General features: G+C 36.3%; 5 protein-coding genes across 5 annotated transcripts; 3 read left to right on the top strand and 2 right to left on the bottom strand.

Annotated features, from left to right (window-relative positions):
- Positions 1 to 817: 817 nt before the first annotated feature.
- Positions 818 to 3,687, bottom strand: LOC147297821 (large ribosomal subunit protein eL20z-like). The gene is made up of 4 exons (XM_086239681.1): positions 3,446 to 3,687; positions 1,835 to 1,910; positions 1,057 to 1,168; positions 818 to 880 (listed from the first exon to the last, which is right to left on the bottom strand). Exons 1-4 carry the CDS (start codon positions 3,642 to 3,644, stop codon positions 818 to 820), a joined length of 450 nt encoding a protein of 149 aa, XP_086095807.1. The 5' UTR covers positions 3,645 to 3,687.
- Positions 3,688 to 6,224: 2,537 nt separating this feature from the next.
- Positions 6,225 to 6,731, top strand: LOC147297820 (uncharacterized). The gene has a single exon (XM_086239559.1). The coding sequence runs from the start codon at positions 6,225 to 6,227 to the stop codon at positions 6,729 to 6,731; it is 507 nt and encodes a 168-aa protein (XP_086095685.1).
- Positions 6,732 to 11,190: 4,459 nt separating this feature from the next.
- On the top strand, positions 11,191 to 16,791 carry LOC147297819 (C2 domain-containing protein At1g53590-like). The gene is made up of 12 exons (XM_086244412.1): positions 11,191 to 11,773; positions 12,101 to 12,175; positions 12,525 to 12,668; positions 12,886 to 12,981; positions 13,090 to 13,221; positions 13,580 to 13,732; positions 13,858 to 13,899; positions 14,021 to 14,069; positions 14,414 to 14,506; positions 14,604 to 14,787; positions 15,128 to 15,254; positions 15,424 to 16,791. The coding sequence occupies exons 1-12, from the start codon at positions 11,648 to 11,650 to the stop codon at positions 16,429 to 16,431; spliced, it is 2,229 nt and encodes a 742-aa protein (XP_086100538.1). The 5' UTR covers positions 11,191 to 11,647; the 3' UTR covers positions 16,432 to 16,791.
- An 803-nt stretch (positions 16,792 to 17,594) lies between these two features.
- On the top strand, positions 17,595 to 23,371 carry NTMC2T6.2 (Calcium-dependent lipid-binding (CaLB domain) family protein). The gene is given in 13 exon segments (XM_086239420.1): positions 17,595 to 17,746; positions 18,033 to 18,107; positions 18,463 to 18,606; positions 18,725 to 18,820; positions 18,929 to 19,060; positions 19,659 to 19,811; positions 19,925 to 19,966; positions 20,163 to 20,211; positions 21,081 to 21,173; positions 21,272 to 21,455; positions 21,777 to 21,900; positions 22,054 to 22,777; positions 22,780 to 23,371. Coding segments are annotated over 13 exon segments (2,130 nt in total). The 5' UTR covers positions 17,595 to 17,620; the 3' UTR covers positions 22,968 to 23,371.
- A 152-nt stretch (positions 23,372 to 23,523) lies between these two features.
- LOC147297817 (Pentatricopeptide repeat (PPR) superfamily protein) lies at positions 23,524 to 24,936 on the bottom strand. Its single transcript, XM_086239431.1, has one exon. The coding sequence runs from the start codon at positions 24,788 to 24,790 to the stop codon at positions 23,606 to 23,608; it is 1,185 nt and encodes a 394-aa protein (XP_086095557.1). The 5' UTR covers positions 24,791 to 24,936; the 3' UTR covers positions 23,524 to 23,605.
- Positions 24,937 to 25,301: the final 365 nt, after the last annotated feature.

Genomic DNA, 25,301 nt, shown 5'->3' with positions numbered 1-25,301 from the left:
CAATTTTGACAATCTATGAACCGAAATTAGACATACTAATAGGATCTTCAGGAACATGTGCAATACTATATAGATAAATATACTAAAAACAAAGGATTTGGATTGAATTGTATCATAATTTGTGTAATTACTAAATCATAGAGACTAAATCTACAATCTAACCAGTCTTTTATGATATCCCCTGTTATGTAGCAAATCCTACAAGCACAGTGAAAATTACAAAAATTCTCCATATGCACCCACCTTATCAGTGTTATTGCTATACATTATTGCTGATGTTAACCCCAAAATGTTGGCATGCTGGCATCGTGTACTAAGTTGATTACTATAACTAACTTGGCTCAAGTTTCCTATGAAGCATTGTGTGCCAAGTCAATTGCAATAGCTAAAATTTTTGCTTCTGGAAGAATGACAAATGATATCTGCATGCACATATTTTGTTTCAATTGTAACAAAAATTTACAATGCCAGCTCTAGCCGGTACGCATTTGCTTAAAACCTTAATATCACACCCACACACCCCACAATGATCACCTGGTTTGTTCATGTGTATTTATACTTCTAGAACAGTATTAATTCATTAACATACTAATCTTTTAACATTTTGATTGTAATTGTTCACAGTAGGAGCTTTGGAGCACTAACAAATACATTACAATACCAACATAAATATTTTCTCTCAAAGAGATCATAGTGGCTTTTACAAGTTCAAACAGTATGTTATAAGCAAATTAATTGACACCCTTATATAGTCTTTCAAGAATCTGGAATCATGTATGCATCAACCATGCAAGCTATACAACTCTTCCCTGTGAGATTACCCATCATCAGCTCTCAACACCGTTAGACGAAGGATTACAGCAAGTGTAGCAAGTATAGCCTGCACAATAGAACAGTATTAGAAAAATATTAGAGGGGCAAAATTAAGAAATATAACACAATTAGCAGAGCAATGAGGTAACTATTTGAGGAATATACAGAACTTGGAGGTAGATAAAGCATAAGTAGAGCACATCCTTCCAGAACTCTAAATGAAAGGAAATAAGAGTTACTCACAGCAACTGTGCAAGCGATGTATCCTGGTTTCTCTCGGTGGTCTATCCTGGCACAAAGTAGAATAACCGCCCCAACATACCAGGGTACAGCAAGGAAGAAACCAATAATAAACCTTCAAGAAAGAAGAGATCATTTATAATTAAAACTTGATAAATTCTTATTGAAGTTATCGATAGCAGAATACCTGCAAGAGAGAAAGAGAGAGCAAATTATGGCAGCTAACACAATGAACAGATCCTATTATTCTTCTAGGATTAAATTAGTGTGGACATAGCAACTGATTTTCAAGCACTATAAAGAAAACCCGATCAGAGTCAAATAGGCAATAGTATTAGATGAGGTAAGGGTCCTAAGAAAAACACCATTGATTCACACTCCAAATCAATCTCTCCAGCTTATTGGATCTATGTCCATCTCAATTCCTCCACACCTTTGCACATGGGAAAGGCTGGGTTTTATATAACAGTTGTGTCCATCAGCTTGTAGATGAGAAAGTTCTACATATAGCATTTAAGATTTAGAACATTATAAAGCCACGACCAACCTTTACCATGTCTTGACTAAAAACTTGCAGTGCTTAAATATCATCCTACCATGCTATTTGAAAATATCAGCTGAGCTTAGAATTGAATCCTTAACCCAGACATCACAATTACAACGTTCCCTTTCTTTTCCAGTCTGTTTAGAAATTTCATAATCGAGGATAAAAGAACCAAACACACTGAAAATAATTACAGGAAAATGCAATATTTAAATATCTGGCAGTATAATAACTTACAGGACCCATCCAATTCCAATACCACAGCAGGGAAGGCGACTCTCTCTTATGGGTCTTCCTTGAGCAACTGCATAACCTAAAACAAGAACAACAGAGGCATTCAATCATATGTAGGGGTGTGATTTGGATTGGAAAATCCGAATCCGACCGATTCCAATCCGAAAATAACCAATTTTGGAACGTCCGAATCAAATCTGAAACCCGAATATGCCGAATTCCGAAAATTCTGAAAAAAATATGATTGGAATTGGAATGTATTTGTAAATTCGGATCCGAAATTTTCCAAAGGTATTTCGATTCGATATTTTCAAAATTATGACAATTTATTCCGTATTTATATTAATATTATATCATTTATTTAGTTTTTTACTATATGTTTCATTAATTTGTTATTTGTTTCAAACATACACATTTATGTATATTAAAAAAAAAATTAGAATTGGAATGTATTTGTAAATTCCGATCCGAAATTTTCCAAAATTATTCTAATTCGATATTTTCGAAATTATGACAATTTATTCCGTATTTATACTAATATTATATCATTTATTTAGTTTGTTACTATATGTTTCATTAATTTGTTATTTGTTTCAAACATACACATTTATGTATATTAAAAAAAATAACTAATACTATTAATATAAACATATGCATATTATAAATATATGTGTATCATAATAACATAAATGCTGACAAAAACACTCACATTTTTTGTATGTGTAATTACTAATTTTTTTAGTTTGTTTTTACTAATAACAAAAAGTAACGTGAAGATTCCGATTTTTTATCTGAAAATTTCAAATTTTTATCCGAAAGTTCCGAAAATGTGATATTCCAAAAAAATCCAAAAATTCTGAGAATCCAAAAATTCCGAATTGAAATGAGATGTTGAAATTCAAATTTTTTGGAATGAAAATTGGAATAGAAATTTCATTTCGAAATTTTTTAGATTGGAATTGAAACACTCTATTTCCGATCCGATCCGTCCAAACTCCAAAACACACCCCTATTCATATGCTTAATAAAACGATATCTATGACAACTATTTGTCATTCGAGAGGGGTGGTGAAGAATGAAGATCCAGTTAAAAAAACACAGAAAATGGAGCACAAGCAACAAATGTACACAATCAAATCATTCACTAACAAAATTCCCACTTAAAATAAAACACCCTTTGCAACCACTACAGAATCGATATAATCAGTAGCGTCAAACAATAACATTATCTTAGCCTCTTACTGAGATTAGCCAACCATTTCGAGTATGATTTTACATGGTACTAATGGTAGCATAGTCATAGTAAAAGAATCTCTGCAAATGAAAAGGGTACACTTTCCATAGCCAATAATTGAGGTTGGTTGAAAGCATTGTACTTAACTCTGTTCATAAATCAAAAGGGTGTTGCACTTGCAGTGACTAATTACTCAACTAATTCCCAATCAATCAAGATAAATGGGTTTTGATCAATTCTTGTAGTATCTCATCCATCATATCATACACAAAAATCCCATTTTGAATCTCTTTCACACTACGCTCAATCACTAAACAAGAACACAAAGCCTCAAAGCCGTTGTGCTAAAACAGAGAGACTGAGAGAGATATTAGATATACCAGGAACGGCTTGGCATCCGTGAGCATAGTGCTGAGGAGGAGCAGTGGCTTCCGGCGGCGGAACTGGCTGAGGAACCCCGATCGGCGGCTGCTGATGTGGCGGAGGCGGCAGAGGAGAGTTGGCTACTTGGAACGTTACATACTCAGGTGGGCACTGATGACCGCTCGATACTCCTCTCTTCTTTTCGTCTTCGCTCATCTTTTTCTCTGCTCAGAGCTTTTTTTTGATGTTGTCCTTTCTGGTAAAGTTTTGGAGTTTGGGGGTTGGGAGAGAGTGGAAGACGCGCCTTGGAATCTCGTTGACAAGCACGAAATCGGTCGTTCAAGCATGAAACCCGGCTGACCTCTTCAATGGCAACAAACGATTCTGCAGTATACATGCAAAAAAAAGTCAATAAGTCAATAAGTCAATGGATTTCTTTTCATGCAAAAAAAAAAAGAAAAAAAAAGTGAGTGAATTGCTGTTAGCTTAGGTTGCAAGATTTTGACGTTTACATTTGTAGCTACTCAAGAGATATTTTTTAGTAGAACAGTCGTGCCATGTATTTTGTATTTGGTGCGATCTCTAATAATATATTAATTTATGTGTATATTTTAAGTAAAATTTACATATTTTAAAGGTCAACAATATACATGTTGTCGTATACTCTGTCAGCGTCCTTATAATTATCAGAAGATACAAAATTTTTACTTTTGTCCTAACCAAGAAGAAATTCAATTCATAATAAAAGAAATGGTTCATTTTTAAAGTTCAAAAAGAAAAAACCCATGATCGGTCGACTCACTTGCAAAAATGCGATGACATGCCAGTCCTCGTTAATGAGCCAAGCGCTCGGCACCTTCACTGGGCATTAAGTATCATTCATCGAGCGCTCGGCAATTGTTACTGTCAATTGCCACTATGCAACAGTAATTATTTGAATTGCATAAAACACCTGTGTTATAGTATTATTAATTGTCACTGTACGATAGTAACTATTTGAATTCCATAGTTTCTACTATGCGATAGTGGCAATTTGTCAAATTTAAAAAAAAAGAACCTATTAAGCGTTCGGCACTAAAAACACAGAAACAAAATATAACGTGAGCTTTATTTGTACAAAATGAACCTATTTATTATTGCAACTTTTTAAGTCGATTTGTTTTTGTGCTGTAAAATAAATTTTAGAGTAATTTACTTTAAAAGAAATTAAATTCTCATTCCGGAAAAACTCTTTTTTTTTTTTGCCAAACATTCGAGAAAAACTCTAAATTGTGGCGGTGTAGTTTTTATTTTTTCTGTATTACGGGGTTCAAGGCCCAACAACACATAATTGACTTGGGCTGAATGACAAGCAAACAATCCTTAGCCTAAAGGCCTTTAAGAAAAGGAGGTCAAGCGGCTGAAAAAGGCCCAATATAACCCAACACAACACAATACAACACCCTATGAATTTTAAGAAGATAAAAAAAAAAAAATGAAGGTATGAGAGAGGAAGTAAGTGGATTAAAAGTAGTGATATTAACTATCTAGAAATTGTAATATTTAAAACTGAATATTAATTTTTTAAAATATTATATTGGTAAAACATCATATAATTTATATAAATATCATTTTCTGAATAATAGATTAGAAATCTTAGGGCAAACTTTAAAAAATTACCTTCTTAAGTTTGGGATCTATTGCAAGTCGATACTTCAATTTTAAAAATTGGCTTTAAACTACCACAACTAAAAAGCGTTGGCTCTAAGGTACCTCCGTTAGATTTTTCATCTATTTTCTCGTTAAGTGATCACGTGGCAAATCATTGGATGCCAAATGGCCTAAAAAATGCCACGTGGCCTGACACCATGTCATGTAATATAAAATGTTTATATTACACGTGGCAGATCGTAACTCCTGTCCCATTTCTTCTTCTTCGTCTTTCCTTTCTTCTTCTCCACATTGAGTATGTTGAAACATAGAATGTTTATATTGTTGCTGAAAAAGAGAGTTAAATGCTACAAGTAAACTATTTGTGAAAATGCCTCAAAGAGCACAATTTTTCACAAAACTTCTTTGTCTTCATATGAAATATTTGAGAGCTTTGTTGTATTGACCCATAAGCAAATATTCTTTGATCCGTCACTAACTATACCTCTATTTCAACAAACAATTTTATCAATAGATTTATAAACCAAAATAGCTATAATAATTACCCAATTTACACCTTAATCTTATGCACTTTCTCTTTGTAACAATCGTAATCATATTACACATGGCTTGATAATATAAAAAGGAAGATTGCATGTGGTGTGTTCATCACTTCATTGTGAGCATATCCAATTACGCGCATTGTCCTACGTGTTTGATTTTTTTAGACGTCGTGAAAATTGACTGACTTATACATTAAGGTTTCGAACGCTACCAGTCCAATCCATATAACCCAATACTGTACAAGGGTTAAAAATGCGGTGTGGATAAAGAAATTCAAACCTTGGGGTCTTGGACCACCCAAACTATATTGCAAGAGTTAGGTGGTGCATAAGTACTGGTTCTTAATTTTTATTTATTTTCGATTTTCAGACTTGATTTTGATTAAAAATGTTGTTAGACTCCGAAATTTAATCACAAGGCCAATTAGTATAAATATTAAACCTATGTATGGTCATGGCATACTCTTTTAAATAAATGTTATGTTTATATAAGTAGGCACAACTCGTTATTTCAATCTCACTAAAATTTAGTCTGTAATTAGTTATATCTTATGAAGCATCTTCTTATGATTAGATAGGTCTTATGTGCCTTCAACCGAGCCCCATGGTGACCAAGCCAACGGGAAAATGGCAGAAGCTTGCGGAGGGTCTTTTTAAGATTAATGCGGATGCAGGTGTTTCTACTCGAACTCGGGCGTGCGGTCTGGGGGTGGTGATTCGGGATAGCTGCAGGGAGGCCCTTCTCGCTGTTTCCAAACATGTCCTCGGCATCCATTCGCCACGCGAAGCCGAACTTATGGCGGCTGTCATGGGGCTGCAACTTGCTGCTGACCTTGGTCTTCATCACATCATTTTGGAAATGGACGCACTAGATGCAGTCAACTGCATCAATGAACCTTCTAGTTGTCTGGCAGCTGATGGGGTCCTTGTTGAGGATGTGAAACTTCTTTTGCTGGGTTTCGCCTTGACAGCTTGCTACCCTTATCGACGAACTGGCAACGAAGCTGCACACCTCCTTGCCCAATATGCTGTCTCTTATGTTGGTTTCATTATTAGTCTTGATAACTGGCCAAGTTGGCTTGCTGTAATTCTGCACACTGATGCTACTTGAATAAATTTACAACCTTCCTTCAAAAAAAAGATAGGTCTTATGTGCTGTGAGTCTCACTTCATTGTAAAAAGACATTGCATAAGATACGCTCCATAATTAAAAACTCTTTTATCTATTAGTGGGTATAAATGGCAATAACTTGAATAAGCTTGTCCCCAATTGAGGGGGTTAAAGGTATTGAAAGAGTATCAGAACAAAGCCAATATCATACTCACAAAAGGAGCCCACTAAAAAAGTTGAAAATTTGTTTATATTCGCACCCATCGCCCATTTACAAGCTTAAAATCTAAAACTTGTTTGGGAAAAGTTAAGAGAAATTCTATTCAAATCACTTTAGATTCGTATCTTAAACCAAACACAAACCAATTCATCTAGATTGATGATTTCTAGTCCAAAACTTACTCAACTCTAGCTTCTATGTCTCAAATCTAAGCTAATGACCCTTAATATAATACAGGCATAAATTCAATATAAACACTTAATTATATAAGTCATTTCAAATGAGTCTATGAATAAAAAAATATTTCAAATGTACACACAAATTAATATCTAAATTGAAATGTAGACATCCGTTAGTTAAGTCTCTACTTTCCGTTTGCTGACTATATTTTTTTATTAACGTGGACACCAAAATTTCAACACATAAATTAATATTGTCATGTGGATAATAAAATTTTAAATAAAAATTTTAAAAAACTAAACAAATTAACTAAAAAAATATCACGATCTGCATATTCCCAACAGCCCCAACCTATTTCTTCATCCTACTCCTCTTTCACCCACCCTGTGCAGATCCAACGGGCACCTGTAAAATGATGCTTAGGCATCTTTACTTACCCATGTTGTCCAAGATGCTGGTTTGTAGCTTCACCCAACCATGGAAGCCAAGTCAGTTTTTCCTTCACACCAAAACAATCTTGTTCTACTTTCACATTTAGACCCAACCCCTCTTTCAGACCTTTCAGTAAACACATACAGGTCCAACCAATAAACCACAGCTCTCACTTCCACCAAAGCCTTATACCCCTGAAAACCCCATCAAGTTCTTGTCTTTCACAGAGTCCAATCTCACCATCACCAACAAGAAGAAGACAAGCACTTATTTGTTACCTCCGCTCAAATGCTCATACTATTACTCCAGCACCTTTAAGCCCAGAATCTCAAAACCCCATTTCTAAAACACCTCAAAAATCTCTCCTTTGATTCGTTGAAAGCTACCCTTTTTAAATTAACCCCCTTTGATGTCATCAAGTGGTATGGGATCTTATCCATTGCAATTGCAGTCACAAAATAGACTGTCAAATTTGGGCCCAATTGTTTCTAAGGCTTGGGGCAACTATGGAAATCTATGTCTTATGCTCAGACAGTCAGAATCCACTCCAAAAACCCAACCAAAGGCAAATTTCACTTACCCAAAAATTGTGGCTTCTCTTGTATCAAGCAACCCGCTTGCAAACAGCTCACCTAAACAAAGCTCCTCCAACATCCACAAGTTACCAAGACAAACAAAAAACCCACCGAGCAGCAACAGCGGCACGGGTCCGAAATCAAGCTCATTGTTTCAAAGTTCTTGTTTTTCTTGAATTTGTGGGTTTTCTTTGGTAATTGACGGAATTGACAACTGGGTTTCCTTCAATTTTTAGTTGGGTGGGTGAAGGAGGAGGAGGTGATGGATTTATTTTTGCTTTGGATTTTTGCATCTGGGGAATACGATGAAGAAGAAGAGGTGATGGGGGTGGTCTGCACAGGGAAGAAGAAGAAGAAGAAGAAGAAGAAGAAGAAGAAGAAGAAAAAGAAGCAAGGTTTGGATGGGTGACGCGGGAGGAGGAGCAAGTCAGCAAGAAGAAGAAGAAATGGATGGTGAGGCTGTCGGGTATTTGTTGGAGAAGACGATGGAGATTTGGGTTAAATTTTTTAGTTTGTTTTATTTTTGCTAAGTTTTTAACATTTTAAAGTATTTTTGTAATTTTTTAATGATTTTGTAGTCCATGTGTTAACATTTTGGAGTCCACATCATAAAAAATTACAGTCAGCAAACGGAAAGTAGACACTTAACTGACGGATGTCTAAATTTCAATTTAAATATTAATTTGTGTGCACATTTGAAATATTTTTTTATTTATAGACTTATTTAAAATGTCCTATATAATTAAATATCTAAATTAAATTTATACCTATAATATAGGCAAGGAAGAAAATTTCGAAATTTTCGACGAAATTTCGCTGAAAATTTCGTTTTTAGGGGAAGGGGAAATTTTATCTCAATACCATAATTTTCTCGGTAATCTTTCGATTATTTCGCCGAAATTTCGCTGCCTTCCTACGTGTATGTCTGTCTTCTTTTCGCGAAATGTTGTTGAAATTTCGCCGAAATTTTGGCGAAATTTCGATGCTTGCTGCATTTTCACAACAATTCCCAACCCCCCCCCCCCCCCCGACTTCACTCTTCACCTTTTCTCTCTAGACTTCACCTTCCAAGGCCCAAGGCCACCGGCGCATCCCCCACTCGCTGGCAGGGGGCAAGGCCCAAGGCCATCGGCGCATCCCCCACTCGCTGGCAGGGGACGAGGTGAGGCGGCTAAAAGATGGAAGAGGAGAGAGAGAGAGAGAGAAAAAAGCTCCTGAAAGAGGGAGAGAGAGAGACGCTCCACCCACAAACTCCAAAGCCATGATTTCTTGTTACTTTGCAAATGAAATTGAGTGCAGTTGAGAGGGAAGTTACTATTGACCAGAGGAAGAAGAAGGATGACTTTGGTTTTTGATGTATGAAATTGAGAGCATCTGTTCTTTGCTATTGATGACAGATGGACCCGTTTGTAGACTAATGCAAAAGGAAACAATTATTTATTTATTTTGTTAAGAAAAGGAAACAATTATTGACCGTGCAAAACAATTCTTTTAATATGAACCATTCGTTTCTTATCTTTCTCAATTATTATTTGGTTGGGTTTTTTTATACTAAATCTTAGTTGATAAAAAGACTAAAATACCCCTTAATCTTCGATTGTTTATAACTCTCAAACCATAACTCCAAAACATGTTCTATTTGTGTCTATGAGCTCATTGACCCGAGGCCTTTCCAACAAAACTAAAATCAAACCTAGGCCTTTCCTAATTTTTATTGTTCTTCAATGACCCGCCGAAATCAATAAAAATCCGAATAACTCACCAAAATTAATTTTGAGCTCGTTTCAATAAATCTTATTTTTCTATGACTTCAAATTCATTTATTGCCTTCCAAAATTCTTCAGAAAAATTCTAATATCTCCAAATTAACAAGATAATTATCAATAAATCACTATTTACTCTAAAATAAATTATAAACCAACTTTTCAGAATTTCAGAATCTATTTGGATTGTGTTTGGTTATTGAGTTAAGGGGTTTAGAAAATAACAATACATGTCATTTTCTTATTTATCCACATATGCTTTAACTTTTAAGGACAATTAGATTCAAAATGATTAAGTATCCCTTAAAAATAGGTCATTTTTATGTAATTGTTAATTAGTGAACCATTTTTGTTTAACAGTATTTGTCTCCAACATGTATTATATTCATCTTATTGAATACTTATTTAATTCATGATTTAATATTGTAATATAAATAAATTTGAGGTGTTATTTATATAATTATTAATTAGTGACCAATTTTTTTAACAGTATTTGCCTCCAACGCGCATTATATTCACCTTATATTACATAAAACCTATTATATAATTTAGTTTCTTCAATGTTTTTTATTAATGTAGTAGATAATATGTTAAATAAACATATGATCAAGTTTCATTCAAAATTTCCGTATTTTGATAGCAATTTATGTCGTTTTTGTCTAATTTTGTCGAAATCGAAATTTTAATCGAAATTTCCTCGAAAATTTCCGTCGAAATTTCCATCGAAAATTTCCTCGAAACCGAAATTTTACTCCTTAAATATAGGTAAAAGTAATGTTAAAAAGACTATATTTTTGTACTACATTTTTATTATGTATTATTTTTTTAATAGAGATAAGACCCACCAATACAAATAACTTCTGCCTCCATGAGAAAAAGCTTCAGAATATGCTCCGAAACCAGTGCCGTCGCCAAGTGGTGGCATGTGACTGAGAACGATACCCCAAGCACGACGCAGGCTCATCCAGCGCCAACCAATGCCCAAATTATTCTAATATTTTAGCGATACACATCAACAACATGCCTTCTTTTGTGTTTCGGGTCGGTGGCCTTAATCTTAAATATCGGAAGGGTCAGAATTGGCGCACAAGAACAGTACCATGGGCGCGCCCAAATCAGGGAAAAGTGGGAAACCCATCACTCGGCATCAGTTAATTAGTTAATGCCGACACACGTACTTGACGTGTTTGACACGTGGCGACCAACAGCCAGTCAAAAGCTGCTCTTATATAGTCATATGCACCTTCCTAAGTTCGCCTATATCTATATCCAACTTCGTACTTCGTGTTTGTTCTCCTCATTCTTCTCTCTTTCTCTTTCGGTCCTTCCCGCCGGTTACTTCATCCCTACGGTTCCATTTCAACTTTCAACTGTTCAATACCAATCTAATCACAGCCTGAAAGCCCCTTTCTTTTTTTTACTTTGATTTCATCTCTTTTCTATTGCATTTTTTGTTTCTGGGTATTGCTCTGAAGATGTTAATGTTATTGTGGGTAACTGTAAATCTTCAATAACTTACATTGTGTATTGTTGATTTGGGTTTTGGTTCTTTTATGGATTTTGATGATTTTTTCAGCTTTAGATTTTAATGCTGGGATTTTTGGTTGACTTTGAATTTGTGATTTTCCTTTTTGCTGGGGTGGGGTTTAGTTGGTGAGAGTAAAGTTTGAAACAAAAGAAAAGAGAGTAAAGGTGCCTGTGTTAGCCTAAAGGGGTGCTTGTGGGGTTGAAGAAGAAGAAGAAGAGATGGATATAACAGAGGTTTCAGTGATACACCATGTGGGGATTGTGTTAACTATGCTATGGTTGCTCTCTCACTTCAATTGCTGTCACCCAGTTGCCTACTTTTTCTCCTTGATTTATCTCTACCTGGTATGGATCAGCTCTTCCTCACTGATTTTTTAGATTTTGTCCTCATTCATGTTTTATTATAGGATAAGATTTGTTCTAGGAGATTAAAGCAAGAAAAGTACATAACCTCTTTTCTTTATGCAAGGAATTAGGATCAATCACAGTATAGTTTGAAAGATTTGTTTTCTTAAAAAGCACGCAATTTTTCTCGGATGCTACCTGCTAAAGTTGCTTTTTATTATTGGTTCTTTCTGTCAATGATATGTGTGTAATATTTTGACTGGTAAGTGCTAAAAGAGATGTGCAAGTGCGGTATTTAACATGCGCTTTTGCTTGTACTTTTGAAAGGTTCATGAGCGGTATGTTATGAGACTGCGGAGGAAATTGCAATTTGAGGAAAGAAAACAGGCTAATCAGAGAAGGGTAATTCTTATTTTCTCCTTTTGTGCGTTTCCAGTTGTGGTTAAGTGCTTTATCAGTATTTTTCAGTCATCAGGTGGGAGAGAACATCGAATAAAAGAGTCTATGTTGATTATTATAGCCTTAAAAATTGTTCAATTAAAAAAGTGATAAAAAGAAAGAAGACACACCCAAATTAAAGGTTCTTGGATATAAAGTCAAATTAAAATCTTTGAGCATCTATGCTTTGCACTTTTTGTTGGTAAATTTTCATTGTTTTGTGAAAATTAAGTTGGGTTTTTATAAGAATGTGTCCTTGAATTAGCATGGCAGTGCGAGACCTCATTACTTTTTTATTGCCACTTTCCTTCAGGTACTTTCTGATTCTGAAACAGTGCGGTGGCTGAATCATGCAGTTGAAAAGATATGGCCTATTTGCATGGAACAGATTGCTTCACAGCAAGTTCTTCTCCCTATCATACCTTGGTTTTTGGAGAAGTACAAACCATGGACTGTTGTATGACTTTACCTTCCGATTTATTTATATTCAATACTTTGGTTTTGATTGCTCTGTTGATTTGGGTTGGTCACTTGGTCCAAAGTGCTGTTTTTTTGAAGACTCTCTTATAGTATTTTGATTATAAATGGATGTACTTTACTCTTGAGGTGCAATTTTTAGTTATATATTAATACCCTTTTTGAGATATTAATGATGATTTATTATATGTTTGCAGAAGAAAGGTGTAGTTCAGCATCTCTACTTGGGAAGAAACCCACCTATGTTCACAGAGATGAGAGTTCTTCGCCAGTCTACCGATGATGATCACTTGGTATGCTTTAATTTCTCTGGCATGTTGGACCAATAGTTTTCATGTGCCATTTGTGGCTACAATTTTAGAATTCAGCCAAGCTGAAGTAGTACAGTGCAATGAATGCAGGTTCTGGAGTTGGGAATGAATTTTCTGACAGCTGATGATATGCTTGCAATACTTGCTGTGAAGCTGAGGAAAAGATTGGGTTTTGGGATCTGGGCAAAGTTGCATATTACAGGCATGCATGTTGAAGGGAAGGTATGAATTTGACTAACATGTAATTCGGGATGTGAGCAAAAGTCATTTTATAATTGAGCGTATTTGGTCAGGTAAAAGCTCATGTGAGTAATTTATCTAAGTTCAAATCTAAAAGTACTTGGGATATTTAATCTAAAGTATCATCTTAGGGGAAAAAGCTAAGACTTAAGTTAGATGTTCTATGTTATCTTGTTGAGTTGGTTCAGTTAGTGTAAAGTAAGAGTATTTAAAAGGATTGGTCTCTACCCATTGATGGTAGAATGAATAACCTTGTTTACAGGCGAAATAAGATGTCCACAATGGCATGCACAAACTCATTTTATGTTCTGATCAAGCTGTGTTTCTTTTTGTTTTGTAGATCTTGATTGGGGTGAAGTTCCTTCGTAAGTGGCCCTTCCTTGGCCGTTTGCGGATATGCTTTGTTGAGCCTCCATATTTTCAAATGACTGTCAAGCCTATTTTTACTCGCGGGCTTGATGTTACAGAAGTTCCAGGGATTGATGGATGGCTGGTAACTTTTTATCAGAATTTAAGCAGATAAATTCTGAAGTCTGAACTATCCCCTTTCATGTCTCACACTCTCTCTTTCTGTGTCATTTCTCGCTGACTTGATCATTTGTTTCTTCTGTTTCTCAGGACAAGCTTCTTTCCATTGCCTTTGAGCAGACACTTGTTCAGGTAAAGTTTTGTGGACTTTGATACTCCAATTCATAATTCTTTGATATCCAATGGCTGGTATAGCTTTTAGTGCAAGACGTTGGTGAAAATGTGATAAATCTAATTATTAATATCTTTGCAGCCTAATATGCTGGTTGTTGACATGGAGAAATTCGCTTCACCTCAGCAGGGTAAGAACCAAAGAAATATATTCGCAGTATTTTAATTGGGCTTAGTTCTTCATGTGAGAAGCATAATTAATTACTTTGTGATCAACAAAGAGAGTAGTAGAGGACTTAGCATGAAAGAGTGGGCTTTTTCTCCAGGCATATTGTAATTCTCAAACTTCAGAATGTTGAACCTCGTTCAGTCACATTGGGTTATCCCACTTGCAGAGGATATTTTTTCTAGATTCTCTTTCATTTACTCTCCTAATAAAAGCTCTTCAACTCAATACCCTTCTTTTAATGGTCTAATCATCATTCTCTGCCAATTTAATGTTTCATTTAATAATACATGTTCATGTGAATGACAGAATGTTGGTTCTCTGTGAATGAGAAAGAGCCTGTTGCCCATGTCAAAGTTGAAGTTATTGAAGCATCTGACATGAAAGCCTCTGATCTAAATGGTTAGTTATTTTTCTTGCTAGAACAGCAAGGTTGTTTAACTAGCACAACATAGGTTGTTTTAAATTTTTTATGTTTAACAAATAGATCTTTTGCCAGGATTTTCTGATCCTTATGTGAAGGGTCAATTGGGCGTTTACCAGTTCAGAACTAAAACAAAAAAGAAAACGCTGGCTCCAAAATGGCACGAGGAATTTAAGATCCCCATTATTACATGGGATTCACCTAATGTGCTAGCTATTGAAGTTCATGACAAGGACATATTTGTTGATGATACCCTTGGGTTTGTTTCTGAACTTTTTCAATGCATTGAGTACGTGCCTAGGTCTCTGCAAATAATACCGCTATAGCATCTGTTAGAGGAATACTGATTAAGAGATTAATTGACCACAAAACAAGACTTAGAAAACCAGGATTTCAGGGCTGATTGTAAATTTTAGGTGCCGTGACTACAAAATTTTCCATATTAGTTTTTTGGATTTCGAATTATCTTGTCAACTAATCTTATTAGTCTTCTTGGTTTCTATTTAGTTTTTGAAATATGTTTATTACTTTTTGTGCTTTAATTCTCTATTAAATCGCTCTGTAAGTGCTTGACTGACTGACTCATATTTTATATACAGAGACTGCTCCATTAACATCAGTGATCATAGGGGTGGCTTGAGACATGACATTTGGCTGCCTCTTCAGAAAATTAAAACAGCAGGGAGGCTGCATATTGCCGTAACTGTACTTGAAGACAATGAGAAAGTACCTTTTTACTTCCTCTCAACTTTGTGTTCTGCTAATTAGGTCCATAAAATGAAAGTAAATAGATTGATAGTTCTGTCTAGTTCTGCATAAACTAGAATGCAGTGCTTCTACAATATGCTCAAGGGTGCGTTCAAGAGTTTGACTTTGAGCATTTTTCCATAAACAGGGGGATGATCATCCAGTTCAAGATGTTCAGGAACCGCTAAATATGGAAGATAAAAGAAATTCCTTTGCCAAAGAGACTGTTAATAAAGGCTCCTTCTCGTCTGTATCATCAGAGAAATCTCCTAGGGTCGCGGATAATTTTGAACCCATTGATGTTGAAGGGCAAAAAGAGACTGGCATATGGGTCCATCACCCAGGAAGTGAAGTTTCACAAACTTGGGAGACAAGGAAAGGAAAGGGTCGACGCCTTAATACCCAAATTCACGGGGAGCCTAATGGTAGTTCAGTGGGAACAGGATCCCAAATTAATGATAGCATCGGCACTGATGAAAATGCTGAGGATAAACGTTCAATGGCATCAGTTCGCCGGGGTCTACGTAAGATTGGTTCAGTATTCCAGAGGCCCAAAAAGGAGGATAATGCGTGCACCTTTACAGAGCATATTCAAAGCCCGCGTGTAAATCTAAGGTCAATTAATGAAAATGAGAGTGGTGTAAAATTTGTTGTGGACAAGGAGCTTTCTGGGCCTCATTCTGGTAAGGTTCCAAAAGAAGGGGCTGTAAGTTCTGGAGAGAGCAGTTCAGATAGCGCAGGGAAAGGCAAGGTGAGAGACAGGGCAAAAGGTTTCTTTAAACATGCTGAAAAAACCATGAAGCATGCTCTTTCGCGGAAAGGTTCTAGAAAGTCTCAAGCTGATTCACGTGCAGTGAGTGAAAGAGAAATTTTAGCAGATTCTTACTCTTCTGATGATGATGATGAATCTCTTCCTTCCCCTGTAGTTGAAATGATACCAGTTGTCTCTAGGGACATACCTCGTGGCTCCGGTAATGATTCATTTAATTCAAAGGAGCATGTGGCTCAGCCGGTTCTAAGTGAGACTGCAGTGATCGATGCTGAAGTCCCTATGAAGGTTGGACTTGAAGAACCAGAAAAGATACCTGACAAGCCGGACAGCCCTGAAAAAGATGGTGCGGAATTGTGTGAGTCGTCAAAAGTTGAAGCTAGCTGATGTGAATTGGAAGGAGAACAAGGCATATAAAATTATTGCATAGTGTTGTAAAAGAAAGCTCATACTTTTCCACTGTGGCTGAATCAGCAGAACTATTTGAAGGTTGAGAATCAAGTTTTGCATGTCCAGGCCCCATGTTGATTTTCTTGTGTGAGCACTCACCCAGGCAGATACTTTGGTTTTAGGTTTGGTGAATCATGTGACAGTTCGACCTGTTTCTTTTCCGAAACTTGGGGCAGCTATAGGTTGTCTTATATGTCTCAGTTGTGTAGATTGTTGGAAGCTTTTTTGTAATTATGTCGACAAATATGTACAGAGGTTTTGAAAACATTTATTTTATGAGTGAAACGTCTGTTGATATTTGAAAGTAGGGGTGGTGTGTTTTTAACTTTTTATCCTATTATGTTTTTATTCCTTCCAAATACAAGTTAACCTTCTTCTAAGATAAAGATGAAATATGAATAAACTACAAGTTCATTTGTTTTTGTTCCGTACGCATTTCTGAACCAATTTTGTACATACACACATGTGGGATGATCTATAACGGGATGTAATTTATTATTTATTTATTTATTTTTGCTTGAAAGCTCGTGCTGGGCTTCCGCGAATGGTTTCTTAGTCAATGGTACGAAGCGTATGGAACATAGCAGTTATTAGTTAATGCAGACAGTGACGCGCGTACGTAGCGTGTCTTCTCCACGTGGCGCCCAAGCATCCCTTTAAAAGTGGCAACTTTAAAAACGCGAACCCCCGTTGTCCGGCGATGATCAATATTCATATCAAAGTGTTCGCCGGTTATCCTTCTCGGATTCTCTCTCTCTCTCTCTCTCTCTCTCTCTCTCTCGCCGATTACTTCAACCGTCAACCGTACGGCGTCGTTCCAGACTTTGGAAACTGATCACAGCCTCATGAAAAACCACCAATACGCAAGTCTTGAGATTAACTTATTATTGAATTTCCTTTTCTGAGGTTTGGTTCATTTAACGCGTTTGATGATTTCTTCAAGTTTTACATTTTGGGATTTTACTAAATTCTTTGATAGTTTGAATCTGCATTTGTGATTTTTTAAATACATTGGGAGAGAGTTTTATATTTAATTTTTTTTGGGGTTGGTAGGGGTGATTGCAAAGTGTGAATTAGAAAACCCAGCAAAAATAAAAGAGGTGCCTTTTGGGTTGAAGAAGAAGAAATGGCCGTAACAGAGGTTTCAATAATACACCATATGGCCATTGTGTTATCTATGCTTGGCTTGCTTTCTCACTTCGATTGCTGCCACCCAGTTGCCTACTTTGTCTCTCTGGTTTATGTCTACCTGGTACGGATCACTTCTCTTACTCACTTATGCTTTACATTCTGTCTTCATTCATCTTTTTTTTTTTTTTTAAAGGATTAATTTGTTCTTGAAGATTAGAGCAAGAAAGTAATTAAGATCTTTCTTTTATTCAAGGAATTATAATCATGGACATTATATTGAACGTTGCCTTCTACCACAAGTTCTTTGTATTATTAATGATATGTAGTTTAGTTTGATAAATTGGTGACTGCTATAAGGATGTGCAATTGCAGTATTTAATATGAACTATTCCTTGTACTTTTGAAAGGTTCATGAGCGGTATATTATGAGATTGCGGAAGAAATTACAATTCGAGGAAAGAAAACAGTCCAATCAGAGACGGGTAATATCCCCTATTCTTCGCTTCTGGTTGCGGTTAATTGCTTTATTAGTATTTTTCACTTATCAGTCTTCCAGGTGGGAGAGAATATCGAGTAAAAGAGTCTATGTTGAATCTTTATAGCCTTAGGAAGTGTTCAATGTCAGAAGTGAAAAAGGAAACAAAACCCATCCAAAGAAATGATCTTGGATATAAATTCAAAATTAATATGTTTGAGGATCTATATTTTGCACCTTTTGTTGGTTAATTTTCATTGATATTTATGTGAAAATTAAGTTGGGGTTTTTGAATTTATTTCTGAGTTTGCATGGCAGAACAATACTTCATTAGGTTTTTATTGCCTTTTCCAATACTTCAGGTACTTTCTGATTCTGAAACACTGCGGTGGTTGAACCATGCAGTTGAAAAGATGTGGCCTATATGTATGGAACAGATTGCTTCACAGAAGATTCTCCTCCCTATCATACCTTGGTTTTTGGAGAAGTACAAACCATGGACTGCTGTATGACTTTACCTTCTGATTTAATTAAGTCCAATACTAAGGTTTTGATCTCTCTATTGTTCTGGATTGATCACTTTTTGAGTTATTACTTATTAGCGGTTGTTTACTGTATTTGCAGAAGGAAGCAGTAGTTCAGCACCTTTACTTGGGAAGAAACCCACCTATGCTCACAGACATGAGAGTGGTTTACCAGTCTACTGATGACGACCACTTGGTATGCTTAACATTCTCTGGCATGTTGGATCAATATTTTCATATGTCCTTCGTGGCTGAAGTTCTAAAAATTCAGCCAAGCTGAAGTACTACGGTGTAATGAATGCAGGTCCTGGAGTTGGGATTAAATTTTCTGACAGCTGATGATATGATCGCAGTACTTGCTGTGAAGATGAGGAAAAGGCTGGGTTTTGGGATGTGGGCAAAGTTGCATATTACAGGCATGCATGTTGAAGGGAAGGTACGGATTTGACTAACATGTAGTTCAAGATGTGGTCTTTAGTCATTTTAAATTTGAGTGAGTTTGGCCAGGCAATATCTCGTGTAACTTTTGCTAGACATGCTATGTACCTAGAAGATATGCATAATATCTTTATTCGGCGCCTCCATGAAAAATAAATTTTAATTGATCATTGCAACTCCTGATGTGATTAGTTAATGTAACTACTTATAAGCAAGCTAAGTTATATGTATGATGTATCATATATGATAGTAGAACATTATTTGGATGTTTAAAGGACATTCTTTGTGCATTTAGGCAACATTGGAGGAGATTATGTTTACTCTGTTTTTTTTAATGCAATAGCATTCAAGATATTAAATCCAAAGGATCATCTTCTAGGGAAAAAGATGGAGAAAAAGAAAAAGGCTTAAATTAGATGTTCCATGTTATCTTATTGAGTTGTTTCAGTAACTGTAACTTAAGAATATTTAGTAGGATTTTTCATATCTTATTAAGGGAAATAAGATTTCCACTAAGGGAAATAATATTTCCACAATGGCATGCATAAACTACTTATATGTTCTGATCAAGCTGTGTTTTAATTTTTATTTTGTAGGTCTTGATTGGGGTGAAATTTCTTCGCAGGTGGCCTTTCCTTGGCCGTGTGCGGTTATGCTTTGTTGAGCCTCCATATTTTCAAATGACCGTCAAGCCTATTTTTACTCATGGCCTTGATGTTACAGTACTCCCAGGGATTGCTGGATGGCTGGTAACTTTATATGATATTTGAAGCAGAATACATTCTGAACCCTCTTCTTCTCTTGTTCTGTCTCTCAGTGTCTATTTCTCTCTGACTTGTCTTTTGTTTGTTCTGTCTACCAGGAAAAGCTTCTTTCCATTGCCTTTGAGCAGACACTTGTTGAGGTATGGTTTTTGGACTTTGGCACTGGTATATATAAGTGTTTCATACATTCCATATATTATATGAAGTTACGTATAAGTTTCATGTGATTCAGTAAACAGAATATGAATTCCATCCATACAATTTCTCAGATAATGAGGAAATAATGGGTTTTTGGTTGACAATTGTTATAAATCTAATTATTGATTATCTTTGCAGCCTAATATGCTGGTTGCTGACATGGAGAAATTTGTTTCACCAAAGCCAGGTAATGACTGGAGAAATACAGTATTTCAGAATGTTGAAATCCTCATATAGTGTTACAATTTAAGACACTTTCTAGGATTTGACCAATAAAAAGAAAAAAAGACACCTTCTAGGAACTGCTCATTCTCTTTCCATTGTAAAACTCATTTAAAATTGTAATTGCAAGAGAATTATGTCTATCAGCCTAATATGTGTGTGTGTGTGTGTGTGTGTGTGTATTTTTATAAGAACCAAATATAAATTTTTCCCCACATTAGTTTTTCATGAAATGACAAACTTCAAGCTGTCGGGCTTAAATGTAATGATATCAGTGTAGTTTTCAACAACTCAAACTGCGTGGGAAAGTTTACTATTTTGGCTGAGTAGCTTTCTCACTTTGCATTTTAAGGTTTTGTTCCCACCTTTTTCTTCCCTTTCAGCAGGTTAAATGCCACATCAGTAATAATTTGGCATCAGTCTTTTTGGTTTTAAAATATATGTTGCTTGCATTTGAAATTTAAAATTGTATGCAGAGTGGAGGTAGTTTAAGGGCCTGTTGTTTCCTGTGGTTATTAAGTGCACTAACATGAGGCATCTGTTAAAGAGAAAATCTACAAGTTACTGAAAGGCATTGGAAAGCTATAAACATTGTCATGAAAGCTTCATTCTTTATTAGCACAATCTTCCGTTTGGAATGACAAAATTTCTTCTAGTTTTTAGCTTTTACTTCTCTTGCAAGTATGTTGATAAATGCTCTTCCAACTCCTTACTGGAGTTGTTCCTCTTTTAAAAAATAAATAAATAAATTTCTGTAATCATCTCTCTCGTTCTCTCTCTCATAAATGTGTTTCCAAATGTTTTAATTAATAAAACATGTTCTTTGATTGACAGAAAGTTGGTTCTCTGTGAATGAGAAGGAGCCTCTTGCTCATGTCAAAGTAGAAGTTATTGAAGCATCTGATGTGAAAGCCGCTGATCTAAATGGTTTGTTCTTTGTTTGCTAGTATACTGATGTTCTTTATCTTTCTACAGAATAGTTTGTTTTAAATTTTATACTTGAACGAATAGAACTATTTTTTCAGGATTTTCTGACCCTTACGTGAAGGGTCAATTGGGCCTGTACCGGTTCAAGACTAATGTACAAAAGAAAACACTGGCTCCAAAATGGCATGAGGAATTCAAGATCCCCATTATTGCATGGGATCCACCTAACGTGCTAGCTATTGAAGTTTGCGACAAGGACCGATTTAGTGATGATTCCATTGGGTTTGTTTCTTAACTTTTTAATGTATTATGTTTTGTAGTGTGCCTTGGTCTATTTAAATGCTTTGCCAAAGATACGCTTACTATTCATAAAGAGATACTGCTTTAGAGATTAATTGTTCAGTGGTCACACAACACGAACTGGATGACTTTTTGATACCAGAATTTGGGTATTTTAGGTGCTGTGATTACAGAGCTTTCCATGCCATTAGTTTTGTTCTTGCTTTCTGTTTACTTTTTAATTTTGTTTTTTACCTTTTTTGCCCTTTATTTTGCTATTAATGTTTTAGTTGCAGGACTAACTTATTCTTTTTCTATATCCAGAGACTGCTCCATTAAGATTGGTGATTATAGGGATGGAAAGAGACATGACTTGTGGTTACCTCTTCAGAATATTAATACAGGGAGGCTACATCTTGCAGTAACCGTACTTGAACACAATGTGAAGGTACCTTTTTACTTTCTCTCATCTATGTGCTGTACTGATTAGGAAATTAAAGCAAAAGGATTGATAGTTCTAGTTGCTGGATTAATTAGAATTCATCCACAAAATGCTCAAGTTTTCATTCAAGAGTTTGACTTGAGCCTCTTACATATGCAGGGGGGTGATTATCCATGTGTTGAGGAAACACCAAGTATGGAGGATCAGGGAAATTCCTTTGCCAGTGAGACCGCTAATAAAAGTTCCTTCTTGTCTGTATCACCAGAGAAGTCTGATAGGGTGGCAGATAGTTTTGAGCCCATTGATATTGAAGGGCAAAAAGAGACTGGTATATGGGTCCATCACCCAGGAAGTGAAGTTTCACAAACTTGGGAGAGTAGAAAAGGAAAGAGCCGATTCCTTGGTAACAAGATTCACAATGCTAATGGCAGTGGGATTTCAGTCACTTCTGGATCTCAAAACTTTGATGGCAGTTGCACTGATTCAATTCCTGAAGAGAAACGTCGAATGAAATCAGTTCGCAAGGGTCTACATAGGTTCTGTTCAGTATTCCAGAGGAATTCTAAAAAGGAGAACAATTCAAGCAACTATAGAGAGTCTTTTCGATCAGCACGTTCTAATCTTAGGGCAGTTAGTGAAAAGGGGATTGGGGTAAAATTTATTGTGGAAGACGACCTTTCTGGTACAGTTTCAAAAGAAGGGGCTTTCACTTCTGGAGGGAGTGGTTCAGATAGCGCGGGAAAGGGCAAGGTGAAAGACCCAGTAAAGAGTTTGTTTAAACATGGTGAAAAGTCTGCTCAGAATGTAAAGCATGCAGCGACAGGTTCTGGGAAGTCTCCAACTGAAGGAGAAATTTTGGAAGATTTCAACTCTTCTGATGATGATCCTCGTCCCCAATAGTTGAAATGATACCAGTTTTCTCCAGTAATGATTCATTGAATTCAAAGGAGCATGTAGCTCTGCTGGTTCTAGGTGACACTACAGTGGATGCTGAAGGTCCAATGAAGAATCCTTGTGGTTCCGGTAATGATTCATTTAATTCAAAGCAGCTTGTGGCTCAGCTGGTTCTTTAGCCCTCTTGCTTGTCACATTCCCATCCTTTTTAGCTCTCGGATTGTGCAGTTGACAAGGTAGTGTCACACGCCTTAAGGGGTTCCCTTTTGTTTTCATAGGTCGCCCTCCCCTGCCTTTTGTGAGGTTGATTATGTCCTGATATTGCCAATGCTTTGTTCGTTTACTTTTTATCATTTCCGGAGAAGAAAAGTACTAAATCAAGTAAGATACTAAGATGCAACCTAGCTATCAGCATGGAGTGACGCCTCTGCTCAAAATGGAAAAAAAAAAAAAATTCATCTTCAAGGTAAAAGGACAGCAAGATACCAAGGCAGGTAGCTATCATGGTCGTATTGAAGGCCTGTTCTTTATCAACAAATTCTCTTCCGGAATTGCCATGTTAGAGTGGAAATTTCTTTTTAGACAAACTCTATAGACCTACATATGCTCGTCCTGTCAATTTATCAGCATTACTAGTTTTGTTATGTTAATTTTATAGGAAAAGAAATTATAGGCAACATTATTATCTTTTCAGCCTCTTGCATTTTGTAATTTTAAGTCTCAAGCAGGCCTGGGTAGCAAAGTGATTTTCAGTTTATATGGCTTTGAAACTGTTTGAAGGACCACTCTGTGAGCAACACAATCCATTTCAATTGACTTAGTAATCTACAATTTCTTCATAAGAAATACAACAATGGCTACTCTTCTCGGGAAACATGCTTTTGAGGATCTGCCTCCACATCCACATCTTTGGAAGAAAACCCTGTCGTATCATCTGCTTCAAAACCCAATCCACATCCCCCACTAGATTTTCTTTGCACAGCCCTTGAATCAAGGCCTTGTAGGATACAAAACTCGGACTAACGCCCTTGGAGATTATCCGAATCATAAACTGTTTTGCCTCAAGAAACCTCTGTGCATCAAGCAAACAATACAAAACCTCCTGATAAGACCCTGCATTTGGATCACACCCCTTGAACTTCATTTGCTCCAAAAGCTTAATCCCCTCTTCAAATCTCCTTTGTTTTCGAAGCCCCGCTATCAATATATTGAACGCGATGGTATCGGGATCGATACCCTCATTCTCCATCCTCTTAAACAACCCAAGAGCTTCCTCCACCTTTCCATTGACACACAAACCATGCATAAGTGTGGAATAAGTTAACGCATTTGGCTCACACCTTTGTTTAGGAAATTCGTCGAGCACCTTAACTGCAGCATCCAATTTCCCACACTCACACAACCCTTTGATGATTATGTTGAGGCAACAAGCATCAATCTCAATACCCAACTTGGGAGCCACCAAATACACTTCATGAACAACATCAAACATCTTGGTCGAAACGAGCAAATGCAGCACAAAGTTGAATGTTTTCACAGTCGGCCAGCAACCGTAGTTGGGCATATCGTAAAGGGTCTCGATGGCCTTCTTTATACGACCACCCACATTGCCATAAACCTTAATGACATTGCGAAAGAAGTCGTCGGATAACCGGCATTGTCTTTCGGCTTTGATTGTGTCCATGATGTGGTCTATGGCATCAAAGAGACGGGCTTGAGCAAGCTTGTTGATGACCAAAGTGTAAAGAGCTTCATTGGGTTTGTAGTCCTTGCGCTTGGAGTAGTGGTCCAGGGCTGTGAGGACCGAGTTGGGGTCTCTGAGTGATGTGAAAACTTGCAGAACTTCATTTGGGGATAACCAGTCTTTGTGGTGCAGTCTTGCTGGGATGTCAGATGAGGAAGAAGATGGGAGTGTGGAGAAAGATGGGTTTTGGATGAAGGTGGTGGAATGAGTTAAGTGAAAGATTGGATGGTTGAGTAGTCTGCTACAACGTAGAATCATGTTCTTTCTATAAGGTAGACCAGAAGACTGTTTCTGAGATCTTCACTCTTCGGCTTACGTCTATAACCAAATAGAATCCTCTTCTAATGTATATATCGTGAATAGAGAATTCCAACTGTGAGTTATAATTGCAGGGATTGAGTTTATTATACATATGTACCACATTTCATATAAAGCGAGTTCTATCTTTATTAAAGAAGTCATACACGAGTTTTTCAAGTGTATGTATATATATACCTGATTGTCTCTATCTCATTACTAAAAATGTTAGGTGATGACAGAGACAAAAAATAATGGATATATTATACATCCATGATAAAGTTTGTTTTTATTTTCTTTTTTTATAGTATACATATGGTATTAAAAATGTGGTACACTTTAGATTTCTTGTTAATTAAGACATTCCAACACCTTCTTAGATCACTTCTTAAAAGGTGGGACAATTAGCATTATTCTTATACTATATTCGAAGATAGGATTAGCTAAAAAAAATGGGCTACAAACTCGGGCT

The sequence above is a fragment of the Dryas octopetala genome, chromosome 1 (assembly GCF_963921425.1).
Source record: "Dryas octopetala chromosome 1, drDryOcto1.1, whole genome shotgun sequence".
Lineage (NCBI taxonomy): Eukaryota > Viridiplantae > Streptophyta > Magnoliopsida > Rosales > Rosaceae > Dryas > Dryas octopetala.
The sequence above is the reverse complement of the archived record's forward strand: the minus strand, read 5'-3'. Positions and strand labels throughout refer to the sequence as shown.

Bases quoted from the DNA above. Each gene is read 5' to 3' on its own strand.
- LOC147297821 (XM_086239681.1), bottom strand. From the start codon at position 3,644: ATGAGCGAAGACGAAAAGAAGAGAGGAGTATCGAGCGGTCATCAGTGC. The intron at 1,911-3,445 runs GTATATCTAATA...TTCTTGTTTTAG, and splicing joins CGGATGCCAAGCCGTTCCTG to GTTATGCAGTTGCTCAAGGA. The intron at 1,169-1,834 runs GTAAGTTATTAT...TCTTTCTTGAAG, and splicing joins ATTGGAATTGGATGGGTCCT to GTTTATTATTGGTTTCTTCC.
- LOC147297820 (XM_086239559.1), top strand. From the start codon at position 6,225: ATGGTGACCAAGCCAACGGGAAAATGGCAGAAGCTTGCGGAGGGTCTT.
- LOC147297819 (XM_086244412.1), top strand. From the start codon at position 11,648: ATGGATATAACAGAGGTTTCAGTGATACACCATGTGGGGATTGTGTTA. The intron at 13,222-13,579 runs GTATGAATTTGA...TTTGTTTTGTAG, and splicing joins GCATGCATGTTGAAGGGAAG to ATCTTGATTGGGGTGAAGTT. The intron at 14,070-14,413 runs GTAAGAACCAAA...TGTGAATGACAG, and splicing joins ATTCGCTTCACCTCAGCAGG to AATGTTGGTTCTCTGTGAAT.
- LOC147297817 (XM_086239431.1), bottom strand. From the start codon at position 24,790: ATGATTCTACGTTGTAGCAGACTACTCAACCATCCAATCTTTCACTTA.